General features: G+C 43.3%; 1 protein-coding gene across 9 annotated transcripts in view; it reads left to right on the top strand.

Moving 5' to 3' along the window:
• The window catches only part of lrba (LPS responsive beige-like anchor protein), a 162,133-nt gene that overhangs the window by 59,643 nt on the left and 83,381 nt on the right, over positions 1 to 19,109 (top strand). For all 9 annotated transcript variants that reach the window (XR_006360576.1, XM_044028266.1, XM_044028272.1 and 6 more), the window contains exons 34-36: positions 5,781 to 5,845; positions 7,550 to 7,658; positions 16,283 to 16,449. Coding sequence is in view for 8 of the 9 variants with exons in the window: in XM_044028266.1 (XP_043884201.1) it covers positions 5,781 to 5,845; positions 7,550 to 7,658; positions 16,283 to 16,449 (341 nt within the window). In the remaining variant the exon portion in view is untranslated. The remainder of the gene's footprint in view (positions 1 to 5,780; positions 5,846 to 7,549; positions 7,659 to 16,282; positions 16,450 to 19,109) is intronic.

The following is a 19,109-nucleotide window of genomic DNA, read 5'->3' as shown; positions in this document are numbered from 1 at the left end:
ACCTTTAGCTTTACTACAAACAGAACAAAGTCAGCTCAACATGATGATTTAGCATGATGTGCATAAAGCTCAATGTTTTTCTCTGCCTATACCCAGTCTTCCATGCTATCATTATAATTCACACACATGTTATATTGTCCTGGCTGCAAAAAACCATAAACATTAATGTATTTCTATATAGAACTAGTTATACTTGAGATATGCAGTTTCATTAGCCAGTATTTACACAATAGGAATGACATGTTTACTATTTTAGTGTTATTATTTGGACTTGTGGTTAACTTCGAGTTACTTCGAGTTACTTCGGTGACTCATCAACAGAAAATAGCGCTCTCTCGTGTCCACTGATGCGGACGAATCCTTAAAAAGTAATTCAATTACGTCAACGTTAACTCGCTAATGCAATGAGCACACGTTATCATATGTTCCCAGTCAGCCTTACTAAAGTTAACCTGTTTAACAGATGGGCACCACTCTCTCTCAGTCAGCAGGGAGAAAGACATTGACCTCCCCAAACACTTGGCTCCTCCTGACCCCTGACTCTTTGACCTCTAGGTTAGAAGTACAGAGTTGTGGAGGAATAGAATTTGAAACCCCTGCCGTCGGGGAACATGTATTCATACTGGATGAAGTCATTAGTATAATCTGAGAAAACCTGGAAATAAAAGCCAACAACCACCAGGTTGAAGTATACGTATAGTTACATTTGTTTTATTAGTTGCTATGTAGAATGTTATGTCAGTGAAAGTGGAGTCTCATGTTTGAATTGTTCTATATGTCTGTCAGTGGACATATTTCTGGGTCTCGCTTGCTTTGATGGCTCAAGAGCAGACCGTGTTGCATGAGCCACATGTCGAGCTGAAAGAGAAGTGGCGAGGAATGTGATGAAACTGAGGGACAAAAACACTTTCCCCGTCATTTTCCTCACAGTCAGACCCACACCCCCACTGTGCAGTTTAAGAGACTCCCAATGTTCAAGATCAGTGCGAATCAGAGTGTTGTTTTTCAAACCCTCCCCGTTTGCCCTCGTCCTGTGATCCGCTCCACTGCCTCTTTACAGCCAGGCCACGCGGCTCAGTGTCCCCGCCGTCACTCTCCACTTCAGAGGATAATATCGTGCTGTATATTTCTTTGAAAAGGTTCTCTCCTGCGAGACGCAGAGAAAACACAGTAACACCAACTGGCACTTAATTCTGCCGGCTCCCTATCGTTGCCAACTATGCAGCCAGAGCAGGAGCGGCGGCGGGGTGTGTTGTGTTGGAGGAGCTCGGGGTCACGGGGTCTTCCTGACAGGAAGTGAAGTCTAGCTGCGAGGCAGAGAATCAGATGAGAGACTCCTAAAAAAAAAAAATGGAGTTCATTTGCTGGTTCCTCGCTGGTTTAATAGTCAGCTGGCTCCAAGTGGCACGAATGGTTGGTTATTTATTCACCACATATAATCATGTGTAATCCTGACACATACTGTTAATGTAATGTTTTCCTACCTGACAGACCTTGGAATGTATTCTTATGGTTCTCCCCCCTCCCCCCCCGGCCCGCTATCCACTCTCTCAGCCACCCTGTTGATAATAATATAATATCATGGCTCCTTAGCTTAGACGTGCATTTTTGATAATAGTAAAAACAAAAATATTGGCGTGAATAGCTCAATAACTATTTAAGCATCATACTGTGAGCTAGTGTTAAAACAGTTTAAACGATTTAGTCATCAAAGAAACAATTGTAAGACGCATTCTTTTTTCCCTAGTAAATATATGGTGAGTGTCAGTGAGTGTCTTCTGGCTTAAGGCGAATAGTTCTGAATTTATACAATTAGTTAGACAAGTAGGAAAAGTTGTATGCTTTACCATAATTATTATTATTTTTGTCATAAATCTGGCACATCTCTGTGCTATAATGTATATAAATCATGACGAATCGTTTCATCCACCACGCCAGTTATTTCTCGTCAAAATAAATGAACGAAAACAAGAAAAATGTCATTATAAAAACAGTGCAATATCTAAACTTGTAGTGACATTGAAGAAAATCTGCCGTCCACCAGATGGTAGTTATTAGTGGAACAAATTCTTTCAAATGTGTACCTTTGTGTTTGTTTAGAGCTGGCTGGAACTTTACTGTATGTATTTAGGGTTCCACTTCCACACAGACTTTGTTTTGCTTTGTCTGTTTAACATACGGGACGGCTCGCTTCCTGTTTTTTTTTTAACTCTTTGCGTTAGTGTAGTCATGAAAGTGTGAATGCATGAAGTTTCTCGGAGACCCCGGAACATAAATATTTGCTGCAGCGTAAATATTTGGACATAAGTAAATATTCTCTCAGCTGTGAATTTGATCTCGCAAACACCAATAATACGAGTGTCTGTTTTTCTTTAAGCTGATACCCCACCAAAAACCCACATGTGCACTGTTGGGACCTATAGGAGACACACCGGTGTCGAGTTTTTCGAGTTCCAGACCCGGCAGCATGAATATGCATGATGATGAATGACACATTTGATAGTTTACGCTAACATGTTTGTGTTTTGTCTCTTTCTTAGTCCTGCGCACATATGGATGCTTTTGTTTTTTTGTTTTTTTTTTGTTTTGTCCTCGTTGAGATCGTCTTGCTGTTGATAAATGTTTGGCTCACACAGATATAATGAAGCATTTCCTCGTCTGTTCTTTGTTTTGCGGTCATCAGTGGACCAAGGTTTAATTTCAAATGTCAGGATTTGCCGCTAACTGACTTTCAGCGGACACCAGGAGTCTTTTCTTTCCCCAGTCTTGTCCTAACGTGTGAAAAGAAGAGAGAAAATCGGTAGCTCTGGTTCTCTTGTGTTTTGCTTGTGCTGCACTGCCACACTTGACACGAGAATTTATGCTTATGCCGTCTCATCTAAAGTTGTATTCCCACTGCCTGTCAAATCAACAAATACTTGTGATTAGGAGTGATGCCACTGAAAAGCAAAACTGACTTATTTATTATTTTGGGGGAGCTGAAGCGTTTCTTTCTTCAGTGTTGGGAAATGTTTTCCTTGTGTTGTGGCGAGCCCAATGTTTGAAAGGCGATTTTGCTCCGGAGGTCTGTGTTCTCTCACCAGTGCTGGTGGTATATTTAGATGTTGATTATGGATAATCAGTTGTAATGACGGAAGTGCGTGGCATGTGTGTTTAGACTCAATGCCACCATCATGGAACACAGAGCGTACAGAGCCGTCGCGTGGACGCTGAGACGGGCATTTCCATAATTACTTAGAAATGTCCATTTATACACGTCTTTGCATGAAAATAAATAAGAATGAAATCAAAAGCAATGGAACGTAACCCTTACTTGCAAAATATCTGTTTCAGTGAGGAGTTTGCGATCAGGATCAAGGGACCGCCTTCTTTCCTCGTTCTATCATCTGTTACGAGGCCAGGTTAAAGGGCAAAGGTCACAAATGGCTGCTTGTATCCTCTCATCAGGAGTGCTGCGGTCATGGCCCCTATCGCGGCCATAAAAGCTGTGACACCGCTGACCAGGGCGGCCAAAATCCAATATTCTATCACTGACCTGTCCCTGTTTCCTTTTTGTCATCCGCAGATGTCCCTTAGATCGGGGTCATTGCTTTTTTAATTCAACTAGAAGAGCCATTTCTTAGCCCATAATGACACCATTAGTCTTACTATCACCTTTTGTCAGTGTCCACGAAATGCCAATGGCCTCCGTGCCATTTGTCAGACTTCATTTAGAACCAAAGTGTTTTTGGAGCGATAATCTTTTTTTTTTTTTCCTGCTGAAGAAGCAAAAGTTTTACGTTTAAAGACTCCTGCATCAAAGTGCTAAAGATTTAAAAGAAGTCACATAAAGGAAAATTGAATGTTTCTGGATTTCCCTGCTTCTCTGGAGGGAGAGTGCGGCTCTATTTACAGCGTCTCTTTCTGGGGTGTTTATTTGAAATCCAGCTATCCAGTAATCTGAATTGTCCCCGCAGTCACAGGCTAACACTCATGGTTAATGTCCTTCAACTACAAAAGTCCCGAGGCTACTTTCACACTTCCTCAAAAGAAAGCCAGAGCCACAGAAACCTCTGCCAGTACTTAACTCCTAAACAGTTTCCACTTTCAAGCCCAGACTTTATTCCCTCTGTGCCCTCTTTATTTGGAACATATTGTAAACACGGTCAGTACCAATACAGTCGTGCAGGATAAAGAGCAGTTATGAATTGAGGTAAAGCGTTCGCTTGTTGTCAGCGTGACGTTCAGTCGCGCACGGGCAGTTCAGGAGAGCGGTCGTTGTGTGACTGTTGTGTTGTTTGGATGGTTGAATCTGTTGTGTGTCGAGGGAAAATCTATGGTTTTTAAAATGATCACACACACGTACAAATGTGTTTGGGTGCTCTCGTAAATGGATCCTTCCTTCCTCCTTGTGGCGCTGATATCCTCGTCCCCCGTGGGCTCTCTCGGTTTAGGGAAAGGCCAGTCTCTACATAAACACACAGTTTCCTCTATCAGCTCATGAGATGACGATGACAGCGGGGGTTCAACAAAGTTTACGCGTTCAGATCTCCCTCGTTTCATTTGCACCCTTGACTGAATTCAGTGTCTTTGTGGACGTGGGGATTTCTGGAAGCTTGAGTCGAATGTGCGTCGCGACTAACACTGAAGCTACCGTTCAAACAGTAGATCAACAAATGACAGTTAGAGCTGTACAGTGTGGAATGTTCAGTGAGTGATTAATGGCTTTTGAGAGTGTAGTTTGGTACTTTAGGCCTCTAAGCTAAGGTTTTTTTCTTGCATAATTTCTGCGTCTCCCCAGAGAGGTGGAGGGGTGAGGTTCAGACAGGCCCCATGACCTTGTTGCTTTATTATTCTTTTGACGGTTGTGTTGAAGGTGTTGAAATATTAAACAGAACATGGGAGATGATGACCGCTATGTTTCCCCTCCTCTCGTTGTCCCTCCCGAAGTTGAGGATTTAGAGTTGACATGGTTGCGGTCTGGTTGTTTAGACTGACACCTCGAACCATAACGTTAGTCAAAGAGAGGGGGAAATATGTGTATTTCCTTGTGATAAATGCACACTCAACACAGCGCTTTCACTCCTTTCTGCTGGTTTGTCAGCTGATTATGTTAACTTTGCTCACCCAAGCAGGGGGTAAACCTGCTTTTTAGGTGGTGTTTATTTGATGTTGGTAGTCTATCGTGTTGGAGGCTTTTGAAGCGAGCGTGAACCATGGAGTCAGCGTAAAAAGCTCTTTTTTACAGTCTTTTAATTAACAAGAATTCTAATAATATATATTTCATTGGATGTTTTTTAAAATGTGTAGTGGGATGAACAATTATTTTTGAATTTATATAACACAACACGTCACAATGCAGTTTCTGTGTTATAAAGCACATCTGACTCAGGGTTTTTACTTTTTAGTAATGATAGCTTATATAAAATATAATTATATAAAAGATAATTCTTATACTTGCATGGGAATATAGTATTTTGTTATGTGGTAAAAATCACATTTTAAATCCAATATAAAGTGAATGTCGAACTGATGTATCACAAATGAGCTCTATATATATATATGTATATATATATATATATATATATGTATGGCCTGCCATGTTTCCATAGCTTGAAAGGACACAGTTCGCTATGGAGTGTGTTTTGCAACACATGAAGAGGGTCATCCTTTTAGTATGTGAAGGCCACTGTAGTTCCCAGATGCACTTGGGAAAGGGAGGAGACTGTGAGGTCATATTAGTGTGCCAATTATGACAGATCAAGTTATTTTGTGACTAACGTTGATATTTTGTTTTGCAGGAATGGCAGAACTCCATCCAGAAGAACGCAGGCCTTGCCTTTATCGAGTTGGTCAACGAAGGCAGGTAGGTAACGCTGACCTGCTGAGTGCAATCCTTTTCCCCTGCAGCAACACATCTTCATTATCCTTTCAACCCCAACCCATGGGCCACTTTCCAATCTCCCCGTCCCTGGATCACATCGCAACCCCTCAGGCCTCCAAGGTCCCCGAGGCCCCAGTGACGGTGGGGCTATTCAAGAAGCTGGACAACAATCAATGACTGGTGGTATAGAGGGGCTCGGGAGTGTGATGATGGGAGACTCTTGAGTTCAAGGCTCCATTCAATACCTGCTCATCCCAGAGGGGATTGGGAGAGGGAGAGGGCTGAGGTAGCCGGTGACAGGGGCTCTGATCACCGGCTTCTCTGTGACACCTTGGAAATTGTTCTTGATTTCCCACTGACCCTCTGTCAGTTTCTGCCTTTCAATTCAAGACCATTATCTACCTGTAATCATAGCTTCTATTTCAGTTATTTACATAGAATGTGCCTTTAAATACAACTCTCATTATCACATAATCTCCTCTTAATCTCTTAAACTCTAATTAATTTCTGATTTAGCCTCTATAAATGTTGATACTTGGGATTAGCAAAAGCTAATCCAGGCTTAGTAATGTAATCATTCAACTTGTTTGTGAAAGACTTTAATGAGGTGGCTCTGATGTGTAACCACAGCTCAAGTCAGTGTTACTCGACTAAGTGTGACTTAACGGCATTAGTTGTCGATTCATTAATTAGTTAAGTCAAAATATGGTTGTATTTCTTTTTTTTACACCAATGCACCATATAATTCCTCTTAGTTTTCTGACTTTTCACGGCACAAAAGCCCTTGTGTCGGTGGATTTACATTTTCATTTTATGGACTGAGTGATTAATTGCTTTGGAAAATAACCAGATTCCATATTACATGGATGTCTGTATAGAATTACCTCATTGACAGTCATCTTCATCCTCCTTCACAGTCTGAAGTCCATGTGTGAAAAACCTGCATTTTTAGAAGTCACTTTTGTTCATATGTACAGTTTGAGTAGAGAGCACTATAAAGACGGGCCGCTGCTGGGTTATTGATAGCCTGGCCTGGTGAGGGCCATAGAGGCTGCAGAGGCCCCAGCACCTCCGCTCCCCTGCTACCCTGTGCTGAAACAGCAGGCTTAGGTTACAGTCATCTTCTGACCCCTAAACCCCTTCCCTTTCAATCAGTCCAAACCTGAGCCCCCCCATCCCTGGGCTCTGGCCCCTGGTCTGTTATTGTTCCACTTTGCACAGTTCTGACCTTTAGTGCTGTAGAGAGGTTTTCTTCGACCTGCACGCGCGCACACACACACACACACATGCACATAAACATGCATGTTTCATCAACACTGATGAGGGAGGTGAGCATGAGCATATCATTAGCAATCGATTAGCACCTGCACCCCAGTTAAAGGATCTATCTGTGTTTTTTTTCTCTGTCTGAATTAGATTTTCTGCTCATTTTGCATGGTTCTTTTTCAGCATTTTATGGCTATTACATGGCTGTTCTTTCTCTAGGTCATCACAGTTTTAAACAGATGTTTTAAATGCTCTGAAATTCAAGATTTATTCGATTTCTTTCCATCCTCAAAACGTGTTCTTGACTCGGTGTAGTGCTTTTTTCATTTATGAGCCATGTTTAAAACATTCAAACAATAAATGTTAACCAGAAATGTGACTTAGACTGATGTCCGCCGTGTCCATCTTCCCTCTTCCCAGACTGTTGAGTCACACCATGAAAGACCACCTGGTTCGAGTGGCCAACGAAGCTGAATTTATCCTCAGCCGACAGAGAGCTGAAGACATCCACAAACATGCAGAATTTGAGGTAAGGCGTGTGAAAACTCTGGCTACACAGATTGGGAGTAAAGTTACCGTTGGCATCATTTCCTATAATATAAGTACATATAACTAAGATTGAGTGGGCTGCAAGAAATGCTGTAACCTCCCAAATTAATACAAAGATGACTTAGCAGCACCATAAGTGCTTTATTGTGTCTCATTGTTTATTGTTAGTTTTCTGTTACAGCCTTAGAATTAAAACACTTGTTTCTTTGAAATCCGTGTTCAGACGGTGAAGAAGTGACGTGACGTGTGGCTTGAGGCTCATTGCACTTTGCGCCGCCTTGACAGAACTATTTAATGGTGTGAATACATTTGAATCAAAACAAACAAGAGGTAAATGTGAGTGAGGGCGCGGAGGAGCTGACGACTCCAACTTTGGACTTGTCCGTCACGTTTCAGGATCTGTCGGAGCAAACCTGCAGGATAAATGTTGACTGTTCAAATATTACCCTGTGCTAATCGTGACCGCGCACACAAAAACACACGACTCGCTCGCCTCTGACTCAGTGAAGGAGTCTGGATCTCATGCTTGGCACATATCACTAACCAAACATTGTGTAGCGTTAATTTATCCCTGTGCCTCTCTCTCTCTCTCTCTAACTGTGCGCCTGCCCCTGAAACATAACATCTGCCCCTCCTCTTCCTACCAGTGCTCAGCACAAATGTTGCCATTCACTTGTAGCTGCCAGGCAAACTCTATCCTGACCCTTGGGCATCCCTTGTTGCCCCCGACTCCAGTCCAACTCTGCTTTATTCCCCACTCCTCTGCTTTCTAGATCTCAGCAAAATAATTTCCTGTCCCTCTGAGATCCTGTCCATTATACTCCCTCTGGGGGTGTATTTTGCCAGTGACAGGAATATGGCGTCCTCCCCTCTCTTCCATCCGTCCCTCCCGCATTTTCTCAGGAACCTGCCAGTACTAAAAGCTGCAGACAGACCTGAGAGGTGCTAGTCTGAAGGGGCTGACTGTGTGAAAACCCACTGAGTCCACCCCCCCCCAGCCCTTAGCCCCCACTTTGCAGTAAAATGTGATGCTTTTTTTTTTTCTCAAAGGTTCAAGGAAGGGTCTCTCTTACATTGGGCTAAAGTAAATTCCCTCTAGAGTGGTGAAAGTCAATCAAAAAGGGGTGGGGCATCAAAGTTTTGCCGACGATATGTTTCGCTCTGCTCCCAGTGCCTCGCTGCGTGATTGGCACCCCGCTCTCCTTATTACTCGCTCTGCTCCAAGTGTCAATCATTTGCACGGCATTATCTGACAAGAGCAAACCTCATTGTTATCAACACGGACCTGGAGATTGGTTTAGTTCTTCCGCGGTGATTTAGCCACGTCCCCTTAACGAGATGAAGTATAGTAAAGTTAACGTTATGATATGTCAGGATAGGCTGCTGTCTTCCTCTGTGTCCTGATTGTCAGCCTCAATTGTGCCTCAAACGATGATTCTGCGCCGTGTCAATCATGTGACAAGCTCAGCTGATCCAACCCTGCTCTATTTTTCAATCAGCGTGTAATTATTAACCCTGGAAACAGCATTGTGCCATCTTTTCCAACCTTTACAAATTGAACTGATGTGCTTTCTTTTTTTGTCATTGTATTCAGTTTTGTTTTTGTGTAATTTCTTCATTCATTTCTTTATTTCTTTATTTCTTAAGTTGTCAGGGACAGTTAGCTCTAAGCTGATTTTCATCTGTTGTCCCTGAGCAGGAAGGAGAGAGAGCAACATGTCTGTATGAGACAGTCAACGGTCTAATGAAAAGACATTACCCAAACAAAAACATTTGGCACGAATGTAAAACATGTCACAGTGTTTAAATGTAAAACACACACTATAATATTTCATAGCATCCAAACAGCACATATTCTCCTCATTTTAACCTCATATCTTCTGCCTTTTCTTGAAGTTCATCCATATGTACAGATGTGTCAGCTTTATAGACATAAAGCATAAGAATAAGAAGCTCTATGAGTGACGCTGTTCTCATGTAAACCTTTAGTAAACACATTTGTACCGGCGTGCATGAAAACATGAAATAAATAATCTCTGCATGCTGAATAAGAAAATCCACATGACTGACAACCAAGGACGAGGCATCTGCTGTTCTGTTGTTTGCTATTTTTTTTTTCTGCTGATGACTCTGCCAGCTGGGGAGGTGTTCAGAACTGATGCCTCACAGCAAGAACGATCTTTATCTGAATCTTGGGTCTTTTTTTTGTGCAGAGTTTACACATTCTCCTCTTCTGTGTGTGTGTGTGTGGACTCATTTGAGAATGTGAGCGTGAATATTTTGTCCCTGTGTCTTGGAGCAAGTATAGTTCTAGGCCACAGTTTCAGATGGAACCCTCAAAGGAGAAGCGATATAGGTGAACGTATGGATGTTCTCTGTTAGCTGTGAATTCGGCAGTCATACTTGACATATATACATTTATTAAATACTCTTGTGGTGATTTATTTTTAAGACTTTATGGGTCAACTTGAATACACTTTTTGAAGTCTAGCACAGCCAGGGTTCATGTTGCTGTATCTACATTAACTATAACTCCAGAGCTGAAAACAACTAATGGAAATAAGCTGTAACTTTTCATTATTTTTTATTTAAGTTGCTCTTTGTTTGCAGTCTTCCAGGCGTTCTTAATCAGACACCCACCAGTGCACTCACCCCAAACTATGCTTCACAATTGAATTCCCCACTTAAATGCAGTTATTCCTCAGTGACCTCTGTGAAGAAGTGAACCCCTGATAAGTCCTGGTCTGATATTGCTGTATTGATTTTTTTTGCTTCCATCCCAGCTCAGCCTGAGCCTGCTGAAGCCTACGGTTTCATTTTGCACTGCCACAATAAAAATAACAGGCCAATGAAACATCCCCCCCGAGGGCAGGGGTGGAGGGTTTTGAAATAATTTTTCTGCTCTGTCCCAGTTTTTAAAGCACTGTTCCTTTCTATTGTGTTGTGTTGGTTATAGTTTTGTGGAGGCAAACAGACCAGAATAAGCCCCACAGAATGACTCATTTTGCCTGTCGTTGGTGTTGCACTGGATGGGAGCAGGTTTGTCACACGGCACCAATTTCCACAACGTGATCTGTATCTTCCTTCACAATACTTTATGTGGGAAAGTTTTATTGCACTCAAACAGTAGCACCAGAGAAGAGAATAATTCAATGCTTAAAAACAAATTTATGTTTGCTCCTTGTCACAGTTCATATCCGCAAACAGGCTTTGATAGAGGAGTCTTTTGATTTATATACCCGTTTGCTTCAGAGACATAACATATGCTTTCCCTCTCTCCCACTGTGTCTCTCCCTTTCCTCGCTCACACTCTCACTTGCTCTCTGTGGGACAGAATTGAGTTATCTTTGGCCCTGAGAGTAAGTTATTACAGTGGGCGTAGGGTGAAACAGAGATGAAGATAACTAGGGGGAAATCCAATTACCTTTTAGGGTTCTCTATCTAATAGGATCCTTAATGTGAAGGAGATCTGCAGATCGGATGCTGCTGCCCAGCACAGCAAATGATAGACTCTGATATCTTTCAGAGAGGCAGCCCGAGAGATAGAAAGGAGGGGAGAGAAATCGAACTCCCTCTTTTTATGGGGCTGTTCATTAGGGATGAAATGTGGTGGGCTCAGGGGCACAAGGGCAGATAAGAAGGTCTAGATAGTGAAGAGGGAGCAGCACTCAAGTCATTTCTATTCTTTCTTACCATTCCCTTTCTGCTAAATCTTCTTTTCCCTTCTTTTTTTTGTTTTATATATCCTCTGCTGTTATATAAAGTAATTGAATTGACTGTCTGAGAGACTCTGGAAGCCAGACGACAGCGGCTAATTAGTGTCTGGCGTCATTGTCTTCCCTCAGCTTTGCTTGTAAAACGATCCGGCCCTTCTCCCCACGTTAATGACATTAACATTGAGCTGATGCCCAGCGTGCTCTGCTATCACAGGAACTGGTCTGTAGAAGCTGCACCACAGCACTGCCTTAGCGTCTGAACTTCACAGGGAGTAACCGGGCTGTAGGGATGCACTGTACGTTCACGTTGGACCGGTAAACACAAAAAAACCGAGAGTCTGGAGAATGACAGCTCCCAAAGGCTGTTTAAACGCCGTCCTGCAGCCCTCAGACTGACAGCTGCCACTAACTGTAGCTTGCTGTCATGTAGATTTAGTTTGCGAGCAGGGTTGGATGTTCAGGCGTCTCATTACGGGTAAATCTGCTGTCAAGAGAATGAGAGGAAAATGGAAAATTGTGGCAACAACCAAACGTGAACTTTCACACACTGGTAGGATGAAAACGTGTCTTTTGCTCCGTCCTCTCTGTCCACTCTTTTTTTTCATTGTACATCATGGATTGTTTCCGTCAAGACACAAGGAAAAAAAGAGAAGCGGGGTACGAGAGGATCGTTGGGGAGCGCTCGGCTCAGTCTTGCTGTCTTGTCAGCGTAATGAAGTCCCCAGGTACCCGGCTCTGCAGCGCCCATCATTATGTGTGACCAGCTAGCCCTGGAATATGACTTTTCTTCTTCGTTTCATTCTGACACAGTGCACCGGGCGAATGTTGTTTTATTTTATTTTATTTATGTGTTTTTTTTTTTGAGAATTCTGAGTAATAGTTTCCATGTCACACAGAAGCAGCACATTTTAATCAAGCTAAAATGAAGCCTCTGCTGGTAAAAACATTATTTTGAATAAATATTTATCTTCAGTCTCACGCCATCCCCCTGGATCCACAATTTCAGGTAACGGCCGTTCCCGGCGACATGTATCGTTCATCTGCTCATGTCCTTCCCTTCATTTGACTATTTTTCACCGTCGACATCTATGATTTTTCACGTGGCATGACCTTGAAGCTGAACTGGAGTCATCTCTCGAAGACGGCAGCAATACTAGACTGATGTAGAGAAAGGAGGGCGCAGTTCTGCGAAGACGAGAGGGTTCTGGGTAGAGGAGATGAAGAGGCTGCCAGCCCAGCACAGTGACCAGTCCATTAAAGAGGAGGAGAGAGATACTTTGATAAGTGTTGCGCCTGCGTTAACCTTGATGGCTGCTAGCAATGGGCTGATGCCAGCAGCAAGGATCTGTTTCAACTGGATTAGATTTTCTTTTTTTCTTTTTTTTTTTGCTCTTGTGCTTGAAGAGAAAAAAAATCAATACTTGGGAGCACGGCATGACAGGGGCATCATTTCAGAATTGAAGTGGCTGTCAGGCATTGTCATTTGGTGACTTTTGTTCGCCATTGTACTTTTAAGCCCTCATTTTTCTCTCCCTCCTCATCCTTTCACTCGTTTCTTCCCCAGCCCATTGTCTGAATTCCCCTGGTGACATTTTATGTTGCAATTTGAAAACTGGAGGGCAAGAGATCAAGTGCAAGAGAATCTCTTTGAAACCAATTGGTAGACTGGTTCGGCATCTACTTTTGTTTAGTAACCCCTCCCCCCCCCTCGCCCCCGTCCTCCTTTCTCATTTCATCCTCTTGTCTCCCCAGACCTCGAATATGTTCCAGGAGGAATTTATTTGTAGTGTATTTGCATTCTCTGATACCAGACAAGGACAAGCCTGATGTCTCGCCTTCCGCTGGACAGTTTTTCTGCGCGTTTGTAAATGAAACCCTCTGGGAGAGCTTGTCGACGGATGTGAGAAATTGGAGATTCTCGCCGAGCGATAGCCCAGCCTCGGAGAGTGTGCAGCCTGATGTGCCACCAGTGTCAAGAGATTGCAAATGAAGCACTTTAATAACATCTCTGCTGGTTTTGTTCTCAGACAGAACTGCGAGACCCTGGTTTTGTCAGTTGGGTGCGTTGAAGGCTCACCGTGGAACGACAACACCACGAGGCCTTCCTCTGTCACTCTAATTGATAAACACAGGGCTGATATCTTGTAATGAGCCTCCATTCTCCAGCCTATTATACTGGTTAACCCTCTCAACCCACAGAGGGAGAGGAGGAGGGGAGCCCAGGCATCATCTGACAACAACTACAGCATTTAGATAAGGCTGACATCGGTGCAACACCACCACTGTGAAAGTCTTCTCCTTGTTTCCTCTGCTCATTATTTGCAGGATCAGCATAGCAGAAACACGAGCGAGTGGCAGCGGTGACCACAGCAAGGTTTCACATTTGTGTTCTGTGCCTCAGAATGAAGCTCAGTCCCATGATTAAAAATGCATTTTAGTTCTTCCACTCTGTAGGCGTGTGTTTCTACCATTACGTGATTTCAGAGATGATTGCTGTTCCTTCTACTTTCTACTCCCCTCCCCTTCCCTCCTCACACACAGCCCATTTCCTCCCCAAACTCCAGCACACATCCATATTTATTTATTTGAACTGTGGATGAATTGTGGGAGACACGGCTCAGTGTAATTGACTCGATTAATGCCAGCCATTATCATTTCGTCTTCACCAAGCTGTCTCCGCCGGCAGAGCAGGCACCCACGCCGGCTGACCCTGTCAGCCAGGCCTTGTAATGGAAGGTGCTGCCCATGATTACAGTGTCGCAAGTCATAAAGGTCTCACTGCCAGCAAGTTGTGCCCTGGTGGCTGTCTGCTGCTAACAGAGCAGAATCTGCCATCTCCTTTTCCTCAGCTGTTCTCTCTTAGCTTTGGTAAATGGAAGTGGCTCAATCTGAGTCTTTTTGTGCTCGTTTTCTTGTCAAACTTTGCATCCCCACTGATTTAGTCACTCCAAAAGGAACACGCGCTTTAATTGACGACTCATGTTTCCTCCACATTCTTCGAAATGCTCCTTTTCTGAGTGTCTGTCCTTTACCCTGTGAGTGGACCTGGATGGAAGTGGAACGGAGATGGTGCCAAGAATGGTGATGGGAGTTATTCGCTTGAACTTTCACAACATAATAAGTCCTTCATAATGCCAGTGCACAGGCTCTGACTTCACATCAATGGAATGACCCCCAGAATTAACAGTGACCTGTCTTTTCCACTTACGGGCAAACCCGACTTAAAGTTGTAATGGCTCGACTTATGTGTTCAGGCTTTTTTTTTTTTTGGTTGTTATTGTAGGGAAGAGTCTGTGAATTTGGACTTTTCTCCCGCGTTGGTCTTGACTTTGGCTTTGGACTTGAGAAAAGCGCATTACGGCATGGAGGGTTTGGGTGTTCGGGCAGTCTCAACACACAGGTGATGAAGTGTTTGTTTATGGTTATGAGTGTGAACCCAGCACTGTTGATTAGTCCCTCAGACCTAACATGTCTCAGACAGAGGCAGATGGAGATGTAGTTTTTGTCGGCCTGTTCAAATGATGGAAATCTGTGCAGGCACCTATTGTAAGTAAAATAATAATTCTTAGATTTTTGTATAATATTAGTCACTCATTGTGAAGTATATTTCACATATAGTTTTATTTTTTTATTTTCAATAATGTGATATTGAGCACAAGTAGACATTTTAGACTCTAGAAATCAATGCTCTGAGTCACTTCCTTTGGTCCGGCTTCCCTCTGTGTCCCAATCCTGCCTCCCTTTACCTCCACTGATCAAGATTAATGGCCATGCAATACACACACACACACACACACACAGGCGAGCATGTGCACTCTTGAACAGCAAAGCCTTCTCCTGTTTAAAATCTGAAACATTTACACAGCAATCCCTCTTCATACTCGCGTTACTTTGCCGTTCCCCAGGTCACTGTGATAGAAGGTCAGGGCCCAATTTAATGCCACACAAAGAGACACAGATTGATAATTAAGGTCCAGCGGCCTGCAGAAAAGCCCCTCTAATGTGATTTATACCTATCGATTTTCTGTCAGATATGAAATGTTGCTGTTCAAATTGAAGAGGATGACCCATTATAAAGTGCTTTAGTGGTAACTTTGGGAAAACAGGTTGCATTTGTTCAGCCGTGCATCTGGGTTAATACTTAATGTGTGACTGTTGTACCAGTGGGTTGGTTTAAAGTTAATTTGATAAAGACAATAATACACAGCCATTAATAATTAAACGTGTTTTCATTCTCGGTACAGCCGTTTGCTTCAGTGGCTGCACTCAGAAGATACAGACTCAGGCGAATACAAAGGCAGCATCATGCGACGCGTGATGATCCGTATCAATGCGAGATACAGGGCCAATGTGTTTTTTTCTTTCTCTTTTTTCTCGTTCGTCCTTGTGCTCACTCTGAAACAGTTCTTTTAAAGTCAGCCGAAGTTAAATTGGTTGTGAAATAAAGATAGGAAATCACCGCGCTGTTTCAAATTATAGCCGTTCTTTTTCAGGAGGTGTTTTACTTTTGCCATCGCGGCTGAGTTCAAAGGCCTATTCCGATAACAAATTCCGACAGAGAAAAATGTCCTCTCTGTGCATTGTGGGTATCGTGTTATTTGGTGCGCCGGAGGGCATTAGTAAATACATGTCCACTGTTATTAATCAAGATGACAAGAGGACAAAAATTACTCTATGCTTTTCATTTGCTTCTGCTCATAGTCGAGTTTCTTTATGTGAAAACACTGCGTTTTCTCTCTGTAGATTTTTTAACTCAAGAATCTTATCGCTTTATTTTTATACGTATTTCAGTCTCTCGACACCTTTGTTTGTGTTTCGCTCCTGTGATGCCTTCACGTACACGATGTAAAAAAAATGCACCTTCTTTCCCCCCTCTGGTGTTTCCCAGTCTAACTGTGCCCAGTACGCGGCCGACAAGCGAGATGAGGAGAAAATGTGTGACCACCTCATCCGAGCGGCCAAGTACCGTGACCACGTGACCGCCACGCAGCTCATCCAGAAGATCGTCAACATCCTGACCGACAAACACGGAGCCTGGGGAAAGTCTTCCATAAGGTAGAATGAAAAAAAATGAACTCCAGATCTCCTTGTGAAATATTTTGTACTGTATATTTTATCATTGGGTCATTTAGTGTGTTACTTCATCACATAATCTAGAAAAAGCCTTAAATCAAGGGCGTGGACCTGTTTGTGTTTTTGCAATGAACATGCTTCATAGAGTATGTCATTTTCTCAGTATGAAGAATTATTCAAACAATTGTACCGGTTTTAATCTCATCCTAATCTCTCTCATCCCCGCTGTACTCATGACTTTGATTAAGTTAGATTTGCAAAGGTGAAAATGTCACCCGTGGGCTGAATGATGCATTGGCTTGGGAGGGAGATGAAAGCCATTTAAACAGCTCCACTCCCATTAAGACGTGAGGGAACCTTATCCGCTGTGTTTGTTTCGCCAAATAGGCAGCAGCAGAATCCAATGCAGCTATTCCCTAATGACGGCTGTTTGTGCAGGTAGTGTGTAATAGTGAGATGGAGAGACGGCCGCTGGCTCATGCTTGTTAGACTGAAGCAACTCTCCCGAGACTTGTCTGGCGAGGGTTAGTTTGCTATTGGATCAGGAGTCTATCTTTGGCTGCCTTTGTTTTCCTTTATTTTGTGCTATCAGGATGCGGTGTATCGTTTGTCATCTCCCTCCATCGCTCCCCTCTTCTTACCTCTGTTGCTTTCTCTCTATTTGTCTCCACGTGTACTCACACACAAGGCTGTGCTATTTACTATGGAGATTGTGTTCTACAAGCTCTGGCCAGGAAAGTCTCCCATTACTGGTCCTTTTATGCTGTTGTGCTATTGATGGTTTTCCTAATGGCTGCCGATGGGCGCAGGGAGCCATTGGCACTGGGCCTTGGAGTGTAGCGCTCTTTTAATAAATCACAATCAGTCGTGTGCCATTACATCAATATTTTCGGTCAATTACTGTGAAGGTCAGGTGGTGCAGCTTCGCGCCACAGCCCCTTGGTATGTGGGCACTGGAGGAACATCTGGTGCCGCAGAGAAAAAGGCAAAAGACGAATAAACAAAAAAAAAAAAAGCAGCACACCTGCATACCTGCAGGCTTCCCGGCGTAGGAGCTGTTCTTTCTGTTATTCCACACATACACAGAGCGTGTGTTGCAGGGGGAAAAAAGAGTGGACACACAATGAAACCCACAACCTTTTTTCCAGCTGTGGAAATGAAATCCAGGAGCACAAAGACAATATGCAGCTATGATTACGACTTTTTGTTGCCCGCCTGCTCACATGCTATAAAAATGTATTCCCTGACGTTTCCATTCAATAAAGACTCTGAGAATGAAAATATTATTTTCTCACAAGCTGATGGGAATTGTTGTTTCCTCACTGCAGGCATCTAATATCTTCTGACATAGTGTGACCCGCCTGAATGCAATTTGTGTCTTAATATCCAGCTTACAACAGCCGTGGCCTCTTGAGAAAAGAGGTGTTAGGTGATTTTTTTTTCCCCCTTTCCACTCCTTGGATTTGTCTTTTTTTGTGGCTCCCTCTCCCTCTCCCTTTCTTTTGTCTTCATCACAAACACACAATTTCTTTTTCGTTTTTCTCCCCACTCGTTATTGTCTCACTCTCTACTTCAGTTGTAACACTGAGTGTCCAGAGAGGTTTTCTTTGACCAGACAAAGGCAGTCGCTGAGTATCTGTCAACTAGTGTCAAGACATAGACCTGTCTCCAGCCGGACAGATGGGATGACTACCTGTCCATCCATGTCCATACATGCCTGTCCCAGTGCATTGAGACTCAGACTGCTGTCTTCACACAAGGGGGTGAAAAAAGTAAATGAACAGGTAGCACGATGGCAACAAATGAAACCACGGGCAGTTGTCATTTTACCCCTGCACATCTTTCCCCCCCGCCGTCCTTTGAGCTCAGGTCCTCTGAGCATCCAGACTGCGGTGGTGCTTATTTGGGTCAGGAATCATCTTTCATGTATATGACACCTAGACAAAGTCGACGGACAGAGAGAGGAGATGAGGGCAGATGATGGAGAACACCAGCTCTCAGTCTCTGGGGACGAGCACTACTCTTCTATATTTCCCTCCCTCTCTCCCTCTCATACCTTCTCTTTATTGCATTCTAATAGGCTGACTAATGTACCATGGAAATTCACTCTGGATGGAGGGAGTGAGGAAAGTAGAGAAAAAAAAAAAGGTGACTGCAGCAGAAAAAGGTGGAGTGTGAAGCTTTGTGTATCCAGAGCTGTGAGCTGAGTACAATCCACTGATGCTGATTCTGTTTCAGGCAAATGGAGGGGTTTTGTTTTACTCCCTGACATTTACTGCTTTTTTTTCCCTCTTTAAAGTGGGATCAGCATCCCAGTTTGCTCTAATGATCCTCACCTACAGCTAGTACCCCAAAACATACACACCCCAAGCACCAACTCCTCTCCCTCAGCTCCTCCTCTCTCATATAAGCAACTCATTTTCTGCAGCACCACTGCTCTAATGGACGCCCTTAGGCTAGAGGCTTCCCAGCCAAGGGACATCCATCTTTTGGTATGTCAAACTCCCGCCCGGCAAAAGATCTTTGTGATGTGCACTCCAATTTTTCTTCAGTAAATCAAATCTTCCTTCCTTCAGAAAGACGAATGCTTTAGGGTTGGAGTGTTATAGAGAAAATCAATGCCGGCAAAATTGAAACAGTAT

The sequence above is a fragment of the Solea senegalensis genome, linkage group LG6 (assembly GCF_019176455.1).
Source record: "Solea senegalensis isolate Sse05_10M linkage group LG6, IFAPA_SoseM_1, whole genome shotgun sequence".
Lineage (NCBI taxonomy): Eukaryota > Metazoa > Chordata > Actinopteri > Pleuronectiformes > Soleidae > Solea > Solea senegalensis.
The sequence above is the reverse complement of the archived record's forward strand: the minus strand, read 5'-3'. Positions and strand labels throughout refer to the sequence as shown.